The sequence below is a fragment of the Paralichthys olivaceus genome, chromosome 21, assembly GCF_024713975.1.
Source record: "Paralichthys olivaceus isolate ysfri-2021 chromosome 21, ASM2471397v2, whole genome shotgun sequence".
In the NCBI taxonomy this organism is placed as follows: Eukaryota; Metazoa; Chordata; class Actinopteri; order Pleuronectiformes; family Paralichthyidae; genus Paralichthys; species Paralichthys olivaceus.
The window spans coordinates 6,274,301-6,291,151 of NC_091113.1; the positions used below are offsets into that span (position 1 = coordinate 6,274,301).

The following is a 16,851-nucleotide window of genomic DNA, read 5'->3' on the forward strand; positions in this document are numbered from 1 at the left end:
AGCTCATCTGAGTTTTTCTAACATCGCTCTAAAAATGATGTGCGTTGCAGAGTATATTTCAAACACGCCTATGAAGCTGATACTCAAGTTTCAAGCTGCAAAGCTGCGACGTAAACACTAGAATCTCAGTTTTAGAAATTCAAATTTGGCTTCTGCCGTGTGTACTCACGTGTATGCATAAGGTTTAATCCTGGCTCAACAAATCATTTAATAAGCAACACACATCTGAAAGAAAAAACATCCCTAACAATCCCTACAAACAAAACTTGTCTCCCCTCAGAAAAAAGGCTTTTTGTGCATCCCTGTCTCATTATATCCTCTCTGCTCCTATCAGGTCTTATATCTTATATCAGGTTCAGAGGATTTGAACAATAAAATAAAAAAATACTGCGGCAAATAGCACAGATGCCAGAAGAGATGATCCGAGTTACACTGCCAGTTCAACCCACAGTAGCATTAAAGGAGCACGTCAGCATTCTGATTGAAAGTCTCCTAAAATCAAGTGCGTTAAAGAAACGAAGCTCAATAGATGAAACATAAGTGAAGCAGAAGAATTTAACAACATCTAACTAAACTTAAATGTCTGTGGTTCCCTTTAATCAGACTTCTCTTTATTCTCTGAATAAAAAACAAACTAAGGTTACTCAAGGACTCTTGGCTGAAAGCTCAGGTTTCACTGTGTTTGTGATCACTCGTTGTAGTTGGACTCATCAAACTCATGGAAGTCAACACTGTCTAAAGTCTCACAGTATAGAATATCAATGTAAATACTCTATTACTGTATATTAAAACACATATTAAAACGTATGTGAATACCAGTGACTGTGTCATCATTCAACCCAGAGAGAGAAAGAGAGAGAGAGGAACACAAACTTTCTCATCTTTTGACACTTGTTCTTTTATTTGGTTTTCAGTTTAGCTGATTTTAATCATTTGAATTTAATTGTATTAATTTTAGTAGCAATGTCGCATACTGAATATTAAATCTAAAATCAATGAAGTATCTTTCTATTCATCTATCTATCTAATCTTATTTTATTTTATCTAATTTTATCTCATCTCTTTTCAATGTGTCCTGCGGGCTCCTGTACTTGTAGTCCCCTGTAGTTCTGAGACAAAGTAAAGTCCCTCTTGTCTTGACTTCACGTCATTAATGAAAAAGCTGAGCGTCTTGAGGTCTCGGGACGCTTTACGGCTCTGAGGCTGTTCCACAGAGAGCCTCTCCTCCCTCCTCTCCTCCCTCCTCTCCTCCCTCCTCTCCTCCCTCCTCTCCTCCCTCCTCTCCTCCCTCCTCTCCTCCCTCCTCTCCTCCCCCTGCAGCTGTGCACAGCTGCGCTGTAGCGACAGGCTCTTTCAAAATAAAAGCGGAAAAAGAACGGTTTTGAATACTGTTAGTTAAACAAACGAATAATTTTGGATTGTTTTGAATTCCTGCTTTATAACAAAATCTGAATTTACTATACAAAAGAAACCGCACACACCCCATTACATCCCTTTTCTAGAAAATAATATATATAGATATTTATATAGAACTTTTAAAAACTTTTTTTTCAATTTTTAAAAGTGAAATCAATATGAGAGGCTAAATAAAAGTTGAACTATGTAAAACGAATGATTAAATATCCACAAGTCCAGTAAAAGGTCATGTCTGACATTATGTTCAAAGAGCTATTTGAAAGAGGATAATAATAATAAAAATAAACTTTCTTTCTATTGCATCTTTCAAAACCAGAGTGGCAAGGTGTTTCACAAAAATAAAATAGAAAAGCCAGATCATTTGCAGCAATGCAATAAAACAGCATTAAAACAGTAAAATTAAAAAATTAAAAACTATAAAACTTAACTGCTTTTAACCTGAGGCACAGATCCTGTTGATGTGAGTTTGTGTGTTGGAGCTAAAACTAGAGTTGAAAGAGTTAACCTCTATTTTCACTGTGCTCCTTCTCAACGTGTCCACGCTGACATGTGAGGGTTTTCTTTTGTGTGTTAACGGAAGTGATGCTCTCTTCTTACTGTGGAGAGTTTAACAGAGGCGCTTCCAACTTTCAACAACCCCCCCACCCTTCCCTCTGGTTGGAAAAAGAGAAAAAAAAAAAAAAGTCCTCACGCACACTAACCTGGAGATTGTCCACGTTTACAGGCTCCAGACGCCGCTGCCCTGCGCCACATCCTCAGTCGTGCGTAAAGAGCGCACACAGCCGCACTCTCCAAATTTAACTTATCTTATTCTGCTCTAACTAATCCAAGTTTTTCAGTGTGTGAGGATGTTTTCCTGCTGCCTTTTCGTTTTCCTCCTGACTACGTGGAGTTCCTCAGTGGAGTGTAACCCTAGTCCTGTGTTGGGAGATGTAGTCGTGGACAGAGCCTTCATCCCCCAAGTCTGCAGCAGGGAGGCGAAAGAAGGGGATTTCGTGCGCTACCACTACAACGCCACGTTCGTCGACGGGAAAACGTTTGATTCCAGGTGAGTTGAAGTCGGTTTGCATGTGAAAACTCGATGCATTTATTTTTATTTTAGCTTCGTTGGCTCGCATTCCGCTGCGCAGAGGCCTGTGTGGGATCAGATGCAGAGCCCGAGGCTGCAGCACTGGTTTTTATGGGGGGATAGAAAGATGACTTGATAATGATTTACATGTTAAAACAAGTTTGCAGCTGAAAAGGTGGAAAACTCTACGTGCCTTGCAGATGCACTTTTTCCTTCGACTTTTAATTCAACTCAATTTTATTTGCCAAATTACAACAGACATCATCTCAAGGCCATTTTCAGTGAGGACGAGACTTTAGATAATTATGGAGGAACCCAACAGAGCAAATATTTGGTGAATGTTGAAACTTTCTCATGATGGAGAGAAACTTATTTAAGAGCCAGATTCAACGTGGGGGGAGAATAGAGACCGAGAGAAAAAAGAAGAATTGTAAAATATAGAATATAGTATTATTATTTAATCTCTGTCTGATTGGTTTATATTAAAGGTTCAGTATGAAAATTGTAATGACACGTAGTGGTGAAGTCACATGTTGCAGCGAATACCCCTGACTTTACCCTCCCCCTTCCAAACATGAGAGAACCTGTGGCAGCCTTTCACATTCCAGGGTAAAGAAAACACACAAGTGACAATATCAATAGGATGATTTTATATTCAATTTCTGCTAAAAGATCCTTTTCAATCCTACACACTGGACCTTTAAGAAAATAATAATTCACACTTAATTGTCACACTTGTAGATGGAGATATTAATGATAACAGCACCAGTTAATAATAATAATAATAAAAATAATATAATAACATCCTCTGTTCCTCTTCCAGCCACCAGAGAGGAGCAGCTAAGGTCGGTCTGTTAGGAGAAGGTCGACTCATCGCTGGTATAGATAAAGGTCTGCAGGGCATGTGTGTGAACGAGCGCAGGACCATCACCGTCCCGCCTCACCTGGGGTACGGAAGCACCGGTGCAGGTAAGTCAAAATTTCAAATTTATTTCAACATGCTTCACAAAAAAAAACCATGAACAGAGTTTTAAATATTGGATGTTAAAAGTGCATATTTTACATTTGGGGGGCCCACACCTCATTTCTGCCCTTGGGCCATCTAGTGGGTTGATCCAGCCCTGTTCATGTTGCAGTTTTAGTGATGGATTTGCAAATCTACATTTTTTTATTTTACTTGAACAGCACTTAGATAGATCCGATCACAAAGTCCTTCACAATAAAAGACACATAAAATATTGTCACAATAAGGAAATAAAACTTCATCGTGCACCAGTAGACATAAATACATTCAAATCAATGCAATCGTTTTGTAGCCTGTCCTAACTTCCTGTTTACACTTCTGCATCACTTGAAGATGTTTCATTGAAAATAAAAACATTTGCTCAACTTCTTCCATTTTTTTATTACTCGATCAATAGTTTTGTACTGATGCTATGACATTGATGATGTTATCTGACTGTTTTCAGGTGACGTGGTTCCTCCCGACACCACCCTGGTGTTTGAAATCCATCTGTTGGATCTGTGGAACAAAGCCGACCTGGTCGTCACCAAAACCGTCACCACCCCTAAAGACTGCAAACGCTCTGTGATGCGCACCGACTTTGTGCGTTACCACTTCAACGGCACACTGCTCGACGGCAGCCTCTTTGAATCCAGGTGATTTCGGAGTGTTTGCGTTGGTTCCTGATTCATCTCACATAATATTGATTTATTTATGAAACAATATCAAATGCAGTGTGTGTGTTTCTCTCTGAAACCAACCCCCATGCGAATGACAGCTCTTGTGTGTTTTGTATTGTGTCATCCAGGTATGTTGTCTGTGTGAGGTTGTGTTTGACAATGCGCTTGTATGAGCCCTACATAGCTACATCAGAAAGCAGACCCACAACTCCCTAGTGGGTGAGGGTTGGCTGATCAAGGGCATGGACGAGGGCCTGCTGGGCATGTGTGTGGGAGAGGTCAGAAATATCATCATCCCACCATTCAAAGCCTACGGAGAGAAGGGATCAGGTGAGTACAGGTGACGGGAGACGGAAAGAAAAAAATGACCTGGTTAGAATAAAAGTGTGGAATCTTTTATTCAGAGGAAGAAAACTAACTACAGGCAAAACGCCCCAAATCACATCTCATCACAGAAAATACTTTTTCTTTTACTAAAGTTTACAACAGTTTATTTACATGGAAACATTTCACAATTGTAGGTCAAGGCTTAAATTATTACTTAGATGCTCATACACTAAAATATAGATCAGATATATTTTATTTCAATATATTCTGTCACCTTGTGGAACATACAGTCAAGAGAACATATTAGCAGAACAAGTAATTACTTACAAACACAAATTAGATTAAAAAAATAACCAAATAAAACTCTCTTTACACTTTTCAGTAAATGTTTGTTGCTATTAAGGTTTTAAATTCTCTGCTTTCTGTTCTCCAGGCACAGAGATTCCCTCCCAGGCGACGCTGGTATATGACGTCCTGCTGGTGGACATTCATAACCCGAAGGACAACATCACTTATGAGAACCAGGTGGTGCCTGAGTCGTGCACTCGCAAGTCCGTTGTCGGGGATTACGTCCGCTACCACTATAACGGAACCTTCCTGGACGGACGCACCTTTGACACCAGGTGAGCTCAGGTCCCACTGACCACAAAGATGATGATAATGGAGTCAGCTATTTTACTCAAAATTATTTTGGGGATTAAAAAATAATTTTATTGAAACCTGTCTGTGCCCACAGCTACCAGAGGAACAGCACATACAACACCTACATCGGGATGGGGTATGTGATCGCAGGCATGGACCAGGGCCTGGTGGGGGTCTGCATTGGGGAGAAGAGGAGGGTCATCATCCCTCCACACCTGGCGTATGGAGAGCAAGGAGCCGGTAAGTTCCATCATCTTTAACTGCAGCGTGTCGCAAACTCTCAAAAACAAACACAAACAGAAGTTAACTACATTTAATTATACCACTTGATTCATTCCACACACGTCCACTGACACAAAGCCGTTTAAATCTTGAATTGAAAAGTGTAAACCGATCTCTAATCAAAACTGTTTTATTATCATAACATAAAGAGAGTGGAGACGGCTGAAGTCTTTCCTTGTATGAATTGTCTTCATGCATTGTAAAATCTAAGAAAATCAAGCATTAAAAAACAAACATTTGCTTCTCTTATCTTCTCACATTTGTGGATTTGCCACTTTATTGTTTTACTTCATTGTAAATTAAACATCTTTGTATTTTTGTTACTTTTTTTGTATTTGGTTATGTATAACTAAAATACCTTTGACCCACACTTTGTGTTACTTCTAATCTGGTTTTAATAAATTTTTTGAAAGTGAGTTTTTAAAACATTAAAATATCTTTATCTGTGATCTTTCCAGGTGACATCATCCCTCCCTCAGCTGTGCTCGTGTTTGACATTCACGTCATCGACTTTCACAACCCCAACGACACAGTGGACATCCAGGTCACCCACAAACCCGAAGTGTGTAACGACACCACGGCGGAGAACGACCTCGTCCGCTACAACTACAACTGCTCCCTGATGGACGGCACACTGCTCTTTTCCTCGTGAGTCAGGCAGACGCACTCTCAGCTGCAGCGTTAACACCACATGTCCACTTTCATTGACAAATGCATAATCTATCTTCAGACACACCTATGACAACCTTCAGGACGCGATGCTGGGCTCAGACAAAGTGATTGACGGGCTGGACAGCGGTTTGCGCGGCATGTGTGTGGGGGAGAGGAGGGTGGTGACGGTGCCCCCTCACCTCGGCCACGGAGAAAAAGGAGGTGAGACTAAGCCCTCGTGACAACCAAGCACACACACACACACTGTACTTTTTTTTTTGAGCAGTACAGTATGAGATGTGTGAACAAGCTACACACACACACACACACTCTCTCTCTCTTCATGAAGGTAAAAATGAAAGCCAAACTTTAACCGTGTCTTTCGTACTTTTCGTCTGTCAGCCACTGGTGTGCCGGGCAGCGCTGTGCTGGTCTTTGAAATTGAGCTGGTGAGCTTCGAGAAGGGCGTTCCCCCTGGTTACCTGTTCGTGTGGCTCGGGCAGACTCCTACAAACCTGTTCGAAGCTCTGGACATCAACAAGAATGAGGAGGTTCCACAGGAGGAGGTAGGCAGCACCCGAGAGTGTGATCACCAAAGAACGTCCTTACTTTGGTGACATCTGGTGGTGGTTTCAGCAATGACATGGGGCTTTTTTTCATTGTCTTACATTTATTGTCGTAAATTTATTTAATAAATAATAATTATCAATATTTTATTTAATATATTTAAAGATTTAATATTAAACTATTCCTGACCCTGAAAACAGAGGTTGACTGTTGCAGCCTATGAGTTTTTGATCGAGTCACGTGATCTTCATCAGCAGAGGAAACTGAAAAAGCTCTGAAACTGAAACAAGTTTTGAAACTGAAAAAAAGATTTGAATCTGAAAAAAGATCAGAATCTGAAAAAAGTTTTAAAAATTAAAAAAGCTCTGAAACTGAAAAAAAGATCAGAATCTGAAAAAAATATCTGAATATGAAAAAAATATCTGAATATGAAAAAAATATCTGAATATGAAAAAAATATCTGAATATGAAAATGAAAAAAATATCTGAATATGAAAAACGCTTTGAAACTGAAAAAAAGCTCTGAAACTGATAGAAAGATCTGAATCTGAAAAGAATTATGAAACGGAAAAAAAGATCTGAAACTGAAAAATAGCTCTGAAACTGAAAAAAAGATCTGAATCTGAAAAACGTTTTGAAACTAAAAAAAGTTTTGAAACTGAGAAAAAAATTTGAATCTGAAAAAAGATCGGAATCTGAAAAACGTTTTGAAAATGAAAAAAGATCGGAATCTGAAAAAAGTTTTCAAACTGAAAAAAAGATCATAATCTAAAAAAGCTCTGAAACCGAAAAAAAGATTTGAAACTGAGAGAAGATTTGAATCTGAAAAAAGTTTTGAAACTGAAAAAAGTTTTGAAAATGAAAAAAGCTCTGAAACTGAAAAAAAACCGTTTTGAAATTGAAAAAAAGATCGTTAACTGAAAAAAGTTTTGAATCTGAAAAAAGTTTTGAATCTGAAAAAAGTTTTGAATCTGAAAAAAGATCTGAATTGGAAAAAAGCTCTGAATCTGAAAAAATGATCAGAAACTGAAAAAAGTTTTGAAACTGAAAAAAAGATTTGAATCTGACAAAAGATCTGAATCTGAAAAAAGATCTGAATCTGAAAAAAGATCTGAATCTGAAAAAAGATCTGAATCTGAAAAAAGTTTTGAAAATAAAAAAAGCTCTGAATCTGAAAAAAGCTCTGAATCTGAAAAAAGTTTGGAAAATGAAAAAAGCTCTGAAACTGAAAAAAAAGATCTGAATATGAAAAAGATCTGAATCTCAAAAAAGATCTGAATCTGAAAAAAAGATTTGAAACTGAAAAAAGTTTTGAAAATTAAAAAAGCTCTGAAATTGAAAAAAAGATCGGAAACTGAAAAAAAGTTTTGAATCTGAAAAAAGATCTGAATCTGAAAAAAGATCTGAATCTCAAAAAAGATCTGAATCTCAAAAAAGATCTGAATCTCAAAAAAGTTTTGAAACTGAAAAAGATCAGAATCTGAAAGAAGTTTTGAAAATGAAAAAAGCTCTGAATCTGAACAAAGATTGGAATCTGAAAAAAGTTTTGAAAATTAAAAAAGCTCTGAAATTGGAAAAAAGATCAGAATCTGAAAAAAGATCTGAATCTCAAAAAAGCTCTGAATTGAAAAAAGTTTTGAAACTGAAAAAGATCAGAATCTGAAAAGAGTTCTGAAACTGAAAAAAAGATTGAAATCTGAAAAAAAGATTGAAATCTGAAAAAAAGATTGAAATCTGAAAAAAGGTTTGAAACTGAAAAAGATCAGAATCTGAAAAAGGTTTTGAAACTGAAAAAGATCAGAATCTGAAAAAAGTTTTGAAAATGAAAAAAGCTCTGAATCTGAAAAAAGTTTTGAAACTGAAAAAGATCAGAATCTGAAAAAAGTTTTGAAAATGAAAAAAGATCTGAATCTCAAAAACGTTTTGAAACTGAAAAAAAGATCAGAAACTCAAAAATGTTTTGAATCGGAAAAAAGATCTGAATCGGAAAAAAGATCTGAATCTCAAAAAAGATCTGAATCTCAAAAAAGATCTGAATCTCAAAAAAGATCTGAATCTCAAAAAAGTTTTTTAAACTGAAAAAGATCAGAATCTGAAAAAAGTTTTGAAAACGAAAAAAGCTCTGAATCTGAAAAACGTTTTGAAAATGAAAAAAGATCGGAATCTGAAAAAAGTTTTCAAACTGAAAAAAAGATCATAATCTAAAAAAGCTCTGAAACCGAAAAAAAGATTTGAAACTGAGAGAAGATTTGAATCTGAAAAAAGTTTTGAATCTGAAAAAAGATCTGAATCGGAAAAAAAGCTCTGAATCTGAAAAAATGATCAGAATCTGAAAAAAGTTTTGAAACCGAAAAAAAGATCAGAAACTGAAAAAAGTTTTGAAACTGAAAAAAAGATTTGAATCTGAAAAAAGATCTGAATCTGAAAAAAGATCTGAATCTGAAAAAAGTTTTGAAAATTAAAAAAGCTCTGAATCTGAAAAAAGCTCTGAAACTGAAAAAAAGATCTGAATATTAAAAAGATCTGAATCTGAAAAACGTTTTGAAACTGAAAAAAAGATCAGAAACTGAAAAAAGTTTTGAAACTGAAAAAAAGATCTGAATCTCAAAAACGTTTTGAATCTGAAAAAAGATCTGAATCTCAAAAACGTTTTGAATCTGAAAAAAGATCTGAATCTGAAAAAAGATCTGAATCTCAAAAAAGATCTGAATTGAAAAAAGTTTTGAAACTGAAAAAGATCAGAATCTGAAAAGAGTTCTGAAACTGAAAAAAAGATTGAAATCTGAAAAAAAGATTGAAATCTGAAAAAAGGTTTGAAACTGAAAAAGATCAGAATCTGAAAAAAAGATTGAAATCTGAAAAAAAGATTGAAATCTGAAAAAAGGTTTGAAACTGAAAAAGATCAGAATCTGAAAAAGGTTTTGAAACTGAAAAAGATCAGAATCTGAAAAAAGTTTTGAAAATGAAAAAAGATCTGAATCTCAAAAAAGATCTGAATTGAAAAAAGTTTTGAAACTGAAAAAGATCAGAATCTGAAAAGAGTTCTGAAACTGAAAAAAAGATTTGAATCTGAAAAAAGATCTGAATCTGAAAAAAGTTTTGAAAATTAAAAAAGCTCTGAATCTGAAAAAAGCTCTGAAACTGAAAAAAAGATCTGAATATTAAAAAGATCTGAATCTGAAAAACGTTTTGAAACTGAAAAAAAGATCAGAAACTGAAAAAAGTTTTGAAACTGAAAAAAAGATCTGAATCTCAAAAACGTTTTGAATCTGAAAAAAGATCTGAATCTCAAAAACGTTTTGAATCTGAAAAAAGATCTGAATCTGAAAAAAGATCTGAATCTCAAAAAAGCTCTGAATTGAAAAAAGTTTTGAAACTGAAAAAGATCAGAATCTGAAAAGAGTTCTGAAACTGAAAAAAAGATTGAAATCTGAAAAAAAGATTGAAATCTGAAAAAAAGATTGAAATCTGAAAAAAGGTTTGAAACTGAAAAAGATCAGAATCTGAAAAAGGTTTTGAAACTGAAAAAGATCAGAATCTGAAAAAAGTTTTGAAAATGAAAAAAGCTCTGAATCTGAAAAAAGTTTTGAAACTGAAAAAGATCAGAATCTGAAAAAAGTTTTGAAAATGAAAAAAGATCTGAATCTCAAAAACGTTTTGAAACTGAAAAAAAGATCAGAAACTCAAAAATGTTTTGAATCGGAAAAAAGATCTGAATCTCAAAAAAGATCTGAATCTCAAAAAAGATCTGAATCTCAAAAAAGATCTGAATCTCAAAAAAGATCTGAATCTCAAAAAAGTTTTTTAAACTGAAAAAGATCAGAATCTGAAAAAAGTTTTGAAAACGAAAAAAGCTCTGAATCTGAAAAACGTTTTGAAAATGAAAAAAGATCGGAATCTGAAAAAAGTTTTCAAACTGAAAAAAAGATCATAATCTAAAAAAGCTCTGAAACCGAAAAAAAGATTTGAAACTGAGAGAAGATTTGAATCTGAAAAAAGTTTTGAAACTGAAAAAAGTTTTGAAAATGAAAAAAGCTCTGAAACTGAAAAAAAGATCTGAATCTGAAAAACGTTTTGAAATTGAAAAAAAGATCGTTAACTGAAAAAAGTTTTGAATCTGAAAAAAGATCTGAATCGGAAAAAAAGCTCTGAATCTGAAAAAATGATCAGAATCTGAAAAAAGTTTTGAAACCGAAAAAAAGATCAGAAACTGAAAAAAGTTTTGAAACTGAAAAAAAGATTTGAATCTGAAAAAAGATCTGAATCTGAAAAAAGATCTGAATCTGAAAAAAGTTTTGAAAATTAAAAAAGCTCTGAATCTGAAAAAAGCTCTGAAACTGAAAAAAAGATCTGAATATTAAAAAGATCTGAATCTGAAAAACGTTTTGAAACTGAAAAAAAGATCAGAAACTGAAAAAAGTTTTGAAACTGAAAAAAAGATCTGAATCTCAAAAACGTTTTGAATCTGAAAAAAGATCTGAATCTCAAAAACGTTTTGAATCTGAAAAAAGATCTGAATCTGAAAAAAGATCTGAATCTCAAAAAAGATCTGAATCTGAAAAAAGTTTTGAAACTGAAAAAGATCAGAATCTGAAAAAAGCTCTGAATCTGAAAAAAGATCAGAATCTGAAAAAAGATTGGAATCTGAAAAAAGTTTTGAAAATGAAAAAAGCTCTGAAAATGAAAAAAAGATCTGAATATGAAAAAGATCTTAATCTGTAAAACGTTTTGAAACTGAAAAAAAGATCTGAATCTGAAAAACGTTTTGAAACTGAAAAAAGTTTTGAAACTGAAAAAAAGATTTGAATCTGAAAAAAGATCAGAATCTGAAAAAACACTGTAATTAATCAGTTAATATTCCTCTGACTGTTTCTAGTTTGGGGAGTTCATCAAGCTGCAGGTAGCCGAGGGCAAAGGTCGTATAAAGCCTGGAATGACTATGGAGCAGGTTGTTGTCGACATGTTTGATAACCAGGACAGAAATAAAGACGGAGTGATCAAGGCCGACGAGCTGAAACTGAAGGTGGAGGAGGACCAGGAGCGGGAACAAATGATGCACGAGGAGCTGTGATGATGAGAAGGACACTTTTTAAAAAAATACTCTCAGGAACGAACCCCAACACCTTAAAAAAAAAAAAAAAACACATCAACGAGAGACTTTTCCCAAACAGGTTTTAATGTTGGACAGTTTTTGAAATGAAAAGAACAAAGTGCAAATGCTCTTTTTGCAGAGTTTTGTGTTGTATGAGTGTTTTTGTTTGAGAGTTGTATTTTTAAAAAACTGAACAAGCACCTTTTAATTTTCCTGATGTCACGTGAATTAAAATGTAAGAAAACAAATGTGGTTTCAGTTCTTCTGTGACTTGTAACTTGAAATCATCACATACATACACTGTATATTCTTGACAACATACGGTTGAAAAACATTTATAAAGATGCACATTTAATATTCATACAGTTTTTGTTAAGTTAAATCTAATGGGGAAGTACACCCATTTTTTCATAGGTCTTTGAGCCCTACAGCATGACACTAATGGCCCAGAATCCCCTGCAAGTAAAGTGACAATAGCCTGGAGCATTAAGTGTACACAGTGGTAAAACACAGAACACACAAAATTCACCAAAACTGTTGTTAGTATGAAGCATTAAACTTGTATAGAGACAGGTTAATACACACTTTCTGTCTTTGTACGCAATGATATTAAAAACCCTCATACAGTTAAACAACAAGGTAATAATTAGTATTTTGAGCTAAAGAGGACAGGCAATTACAAATACACTGTGAAAATATCTGTTCTGAGAGTTTTGGGAGGTTGATGATTAGTTTTCAGAGGGAAGGATGGCAGGATATACTTTATCTATTTAAAATAATATAATTTGTCCATTCCGGTCCCACTGGTTCTATTCTGACATTTAAAGTAAACAGCAGGAAAGAACGCAAAGAAGCAAAAGTTGTAGCCTACAAAGACAGTAAATCTAATTTGGCTGCAAAACACAGTCAATCATAAATTCTAAAAAGTAAAACAAAAATTAAAGACCTATTTTCAATATTTTGAACATTTGGACTGGGTTGGTGTTTTTTAAGCAAATTCAAGTAAAAACCGGTTAGTGTAACAAAGTGATCTGCACCATTATCCACTTCAGTGGAGACAGGAGTGAAAAGGTCAGTTCTGAGGTCTCGTTTGAGGTAAGTAAGGATCATAATGTGCGATTGTCTAGCTTCCAACACTGTAAATGGAGTAAATATGTCCGTCTGTGTGTCTCACTTGTCTCTCCATGAACTAATATATCTGAGGATGGCATTCGGAACATCCATCGTCTCGTCTTTCACCAGCACGATGTCAAAGGAGTTGATGTACGACTCTTTCCTCTCTTCTACCTGAGAGACACAAAACACAAAACGATGAAAAACCCAGTGTCAATCAATCAATCAATCAACTGTCTACAACTGTTTGTGTCCAACAAATCCCAGCATCAAACAGTCACCAAACAATAGTCCATGCACTGTGGTCAGACCTGGTCATTCAGGAAGCCGATGGTCAGGACGTTCTGGGGCTCGGACACCCCGTCAGCCATGGTCAGGTCTCCCAGAGAGTCTCCCAGCAGCAGCACGTTGGGTCGACCCTGCAGCTCCCTGAGTCCGGCGGCGTGCGACAGAGCACCTTCCCTCTTGTTGAACGTGTGGATGAGTTGACCTTTGAAGGCTTGAAGGACGCCCTTAACAAAGAGACAGTGTTTAAGAGAGGGTGTTTCACATAGAGACTGAAGTTGGTGGAGTATTATCATGTTTGTGTTGCACTAAAAGGTGCAAATGTAACAGAACAACAAACCTAAGGTAAATTAATGATGGAAAATACACCAATAATGGTGCTCCATCATAATTTTGTATTATTTGAAGCCTTATTTGCTCATGTGCTTTGTATTTATAATGGTTTGTTTGGTCTCTAGTTGAATTTGATGTAATTTCATCACTTTATAAATATCTTTAAGACCATCTCTGGCCCTCAAGTTCAATATTATGCAAATGATCTCGTATAATAATGTGCATGATAAAATGCATGTGGAGGCAGCCATGGTCTAACTCACAGTTTGGTCAAAGTCCATGTAGTTAGAGACGACGTGGACGTTGGGATGGAAAACGTGGTTCTGTCAGATCACTTCCTCCAGGACGTCTCCGACACCGGCCGAGAGGATCAACAGAGGAACCTGCTGCTCTGCCAGACGCTCAAAAAACACCTTGTAGCCGTCCCTAAACAAACACACACACCTCATTAGATTACACACATGAACTAATGACTATCTACACATGAAATGCAATTAAAGAATATGACACATGAGAAACACTGCTGAAGCTAGTATTGCAGATTCCTTCAAGAAGTATAACAAGAACTAAGATTGATGGAATTATTTTGCCTGGACTTCAGTTCTTTTAGTTTTCTTACGAAAATATGAATTTTAAATTTTGTCCCAATTACATGAGGGAAAAAAAAATATATATATATAGTCTATTAGGACTTCAAAACATCTGTAGGTGTTCTGGGTAAACTCCATTTGACCTTAAGTCTGCGTGTACCTGAGCATAGCACTGGATTCCTTCACAGCCTGGGCGAGCATGTCCTTTCGGATCCTCTGCTGAATCAGCAGCTCGTGAACTTTGGTCCACCTGTCGAGAGCAGCACAAACATCAGGATCTAAAACATCCTCAGCTTTACCGACCTGTTCTTCACTACACAGGAAATCAATGTCTTCAGATTGAAAATACTGGGAAATTGTTTTTTAATCTTAATAAATCAACATCATATCAAGGGAAGGATTTACTGTTTAATTGAACTGTTTCCTACTGTCTGCATTTTTACTTGTAAAGCACCTTGTTACTGTGTTTGAAAGGTGCAATATAAATAAAGTCATTATTATTATAGCATAGAGTTGAGCTAAAATCTGACCATATATCTCAGTCCTAAAACGAGATAAATAGAATCCAGTTAATCAAACAACACAAAAGCATACAACACATATTTATTGAGCATAATGTTTACAGATTTAACCGTCTGTAACTATGTGAACTTTGGCTTTCAGTCAATGTTTAGTCCTGCAGATCGACCACTGCTCTTAACAATATATAATAATAACTGATATTTGAATAGTTGAACTTCCTTGACAGAACGTCACATCCTTAGACAAAATTTCTACTGTTTTGAGTGTAAGTAGAAATTTTTAAATGGTTCACAAACTGTACATATTAAACAGAAGCACTATGATTTTTCTTACCACTCCACCATGAGTGGCAGCTTCTCTTCAACACTCAGACCTGCATCAATCTCTATGGGATAGTAGGTGTTCAAAAGCTGCCTCATCTGCAATAAACCAACACAAAATACTGAAAAATGATTTAAAGACAAACTACATGGGAAGTATCAGCGTGTTCATAGTGGAGTGACACAATTAAGGAGTAGCAAACAAATCCTAAATCCTACCTTTCTAGTGCAGTCTTCATTGATCAGTAAGTGGCTGTCCAGGATGTCTGCAAATGCAAGGAAAACGGGTTTGTATTAGTTTGATGATCATGAAGCAGACGATCTTTGTGGCCTGTGTGCTTACTGTGGCTGGTGGGCACTCTCTTGCCGTTGTGAGCAAATCTGGTCAGCGTCATGTCGAAGTCTGCGATTACCTGAGACAACAGGACGTCTTAGAATTGAAAATATAACTAAAGAATTGCATCCTCAGTTCTGATGAAATCCTGATAAAAATGTGCCCTCCTCTATTTATTTCTCTCACCTGCAGGCTGCCGGCACCTGCTCGCTGGATGGCGCGGATGGTCTCCTCCACTCTGCCACGCTCCCTCATCAGCACAGAGCAATTGGCCAGCTCTGGGACCTGAACAGAAAAGAGCTCCGTCTTATTAGGCATGTTCTTCCTCATACAGTTAGAGAGCAGAAAACAAGGAGAGCAAAAACAGACTCCAGGGAGGATTTATACTCAAATATACGCATTGAACAGGCAACATGGTTTGGTTATATCAAGATCATCACACACGGTTTCTGTAACACCTCAGTATAATTGTTTTTCTGTCGTCTTTCTTTCAGTGAGTGCATATAAATTCACATAAAACACTTAAATCATAATTATTTCTGGTTTAGACCTTTTTACTCCCACTAATCCTCACCGGGGTTTTGGTCAGCTGGTGCCAGATGGCAAGGAAAGTCCGTGCCGGTGTGTAGATCCATGGAATATGGTATATCTGCAAGTAAAGCCCAGAAGAAAACTCATTTAGTCATTTTATAGAGTTGGGTTCTGAAATACTGATAATTTTTTCAGTTGATTTAGTTCAATTTAATGAATTTAAAGTATATTGTTCAGATGTGCATAAACAGTAAAAATTATTTGCTATATATAGTGAAGAGATATTCCGTTTATATAGGAGGGGTAACTTCATATTCACTTGAGTTTAAACGACGACTTCGATGAAAAAACCTCATTTTACCATTTTCAGTCGAAGTGACGATTCTTCTCCGAACCTCTGTTCATCACTAACAGTTCACTTCTTCACCGACGAGCTGTTTGCTTCAGAAAATAATGAAACACTGATAAAAACAACGAAACAGCTCTGAAGGATTTGTTTACATTCTCCGTGTTGGTCCCACCCACAGCAGTCCCCCTGCAAACGCGGAGTGGACGAACAAGGTTCCCGACGCATATTTGTTCCTACTGGCTCACCGTAGAAACAAATACAGAAAAATACCATAAAGTCAAATAATAATTTATCCACCACAGACATGATCATTGTAATTCTATCAACAATTTAATACCAAAATCTTCATTTATGTAATTCGAACTAATATCGTAAAAAATGATTATACAAGAACATCTAGTAGTCCGGTAATTGAGGAAAAAAATTACGTTGCAAAGACAAATATTATGGTGCTTACTGATTTGAAGTTGTACCCATATAAATAACCATATTTAATTTTGTGTTTTTGGTATTTACATGCATTTATTTAGGCCTTTTTACTTAGCCTAGATATTTATTTTTTAACATTTTGAAAATGAAGCATGCCAAATTAGCTATTAACAGTTCTTTTTTATATATATTCCACTGGATGCACACAGAGTATAAATTAATTACTTTGGTACAGAAAAGATCATAAAAACCTGATAATTTTCAGGCAAGTTCTGAAGCTGTATCATCCAAATCATGTCAAAAGTTTTCTTCTTTA

The 16,851-nt window shown here is 35.8% G+C and overlaps 1 protein-coding gene and 1 pseudogene across 1 annotated transcript; one reads left to right on the top strand and one right to left on the bottom strand.

Moving 5' to 3' along the window:
* The first annotated feature begins 2,043 nt into the window (after positions 1-2,043).
* On the top strand, positions 2,044-11,977 carry fkbp10b (FKBP prolyl isomerase 10b). Its single transcript, XM_020083045.2, has 10 exons — positions 2,044-2,464; positions 3,309-3,454; positions 3,955-4,144; positions 4,353-4,498; positions 4,929-5,118; positions 5,232-5,377; positions 5,878-6,067; positions 6,150-6,292; positions 6,473-6,636; positions 11,514-11,977. The coding sequence occupies exons 1-10, from the start codon at positions 2,265-2,267 to the stop codon at positions 11,706-11,708; spliced, it is 1,710 nt and encodes a 569-aa protein (XP_019938604.2). The 5' UTR covers positions 2,044-2,264; the 3' UTR covers positions 11,709-11,977.
* On the bottom strand, positions 11,793-16,293 carry LOC109626861 (7-methylguanosine phosphate-specific 5'-nucleotidase-like; annotated as a pseudogene).
* Between the last annotated feature and the right edge of the window lie 558 nt (positions 16,294-16,851).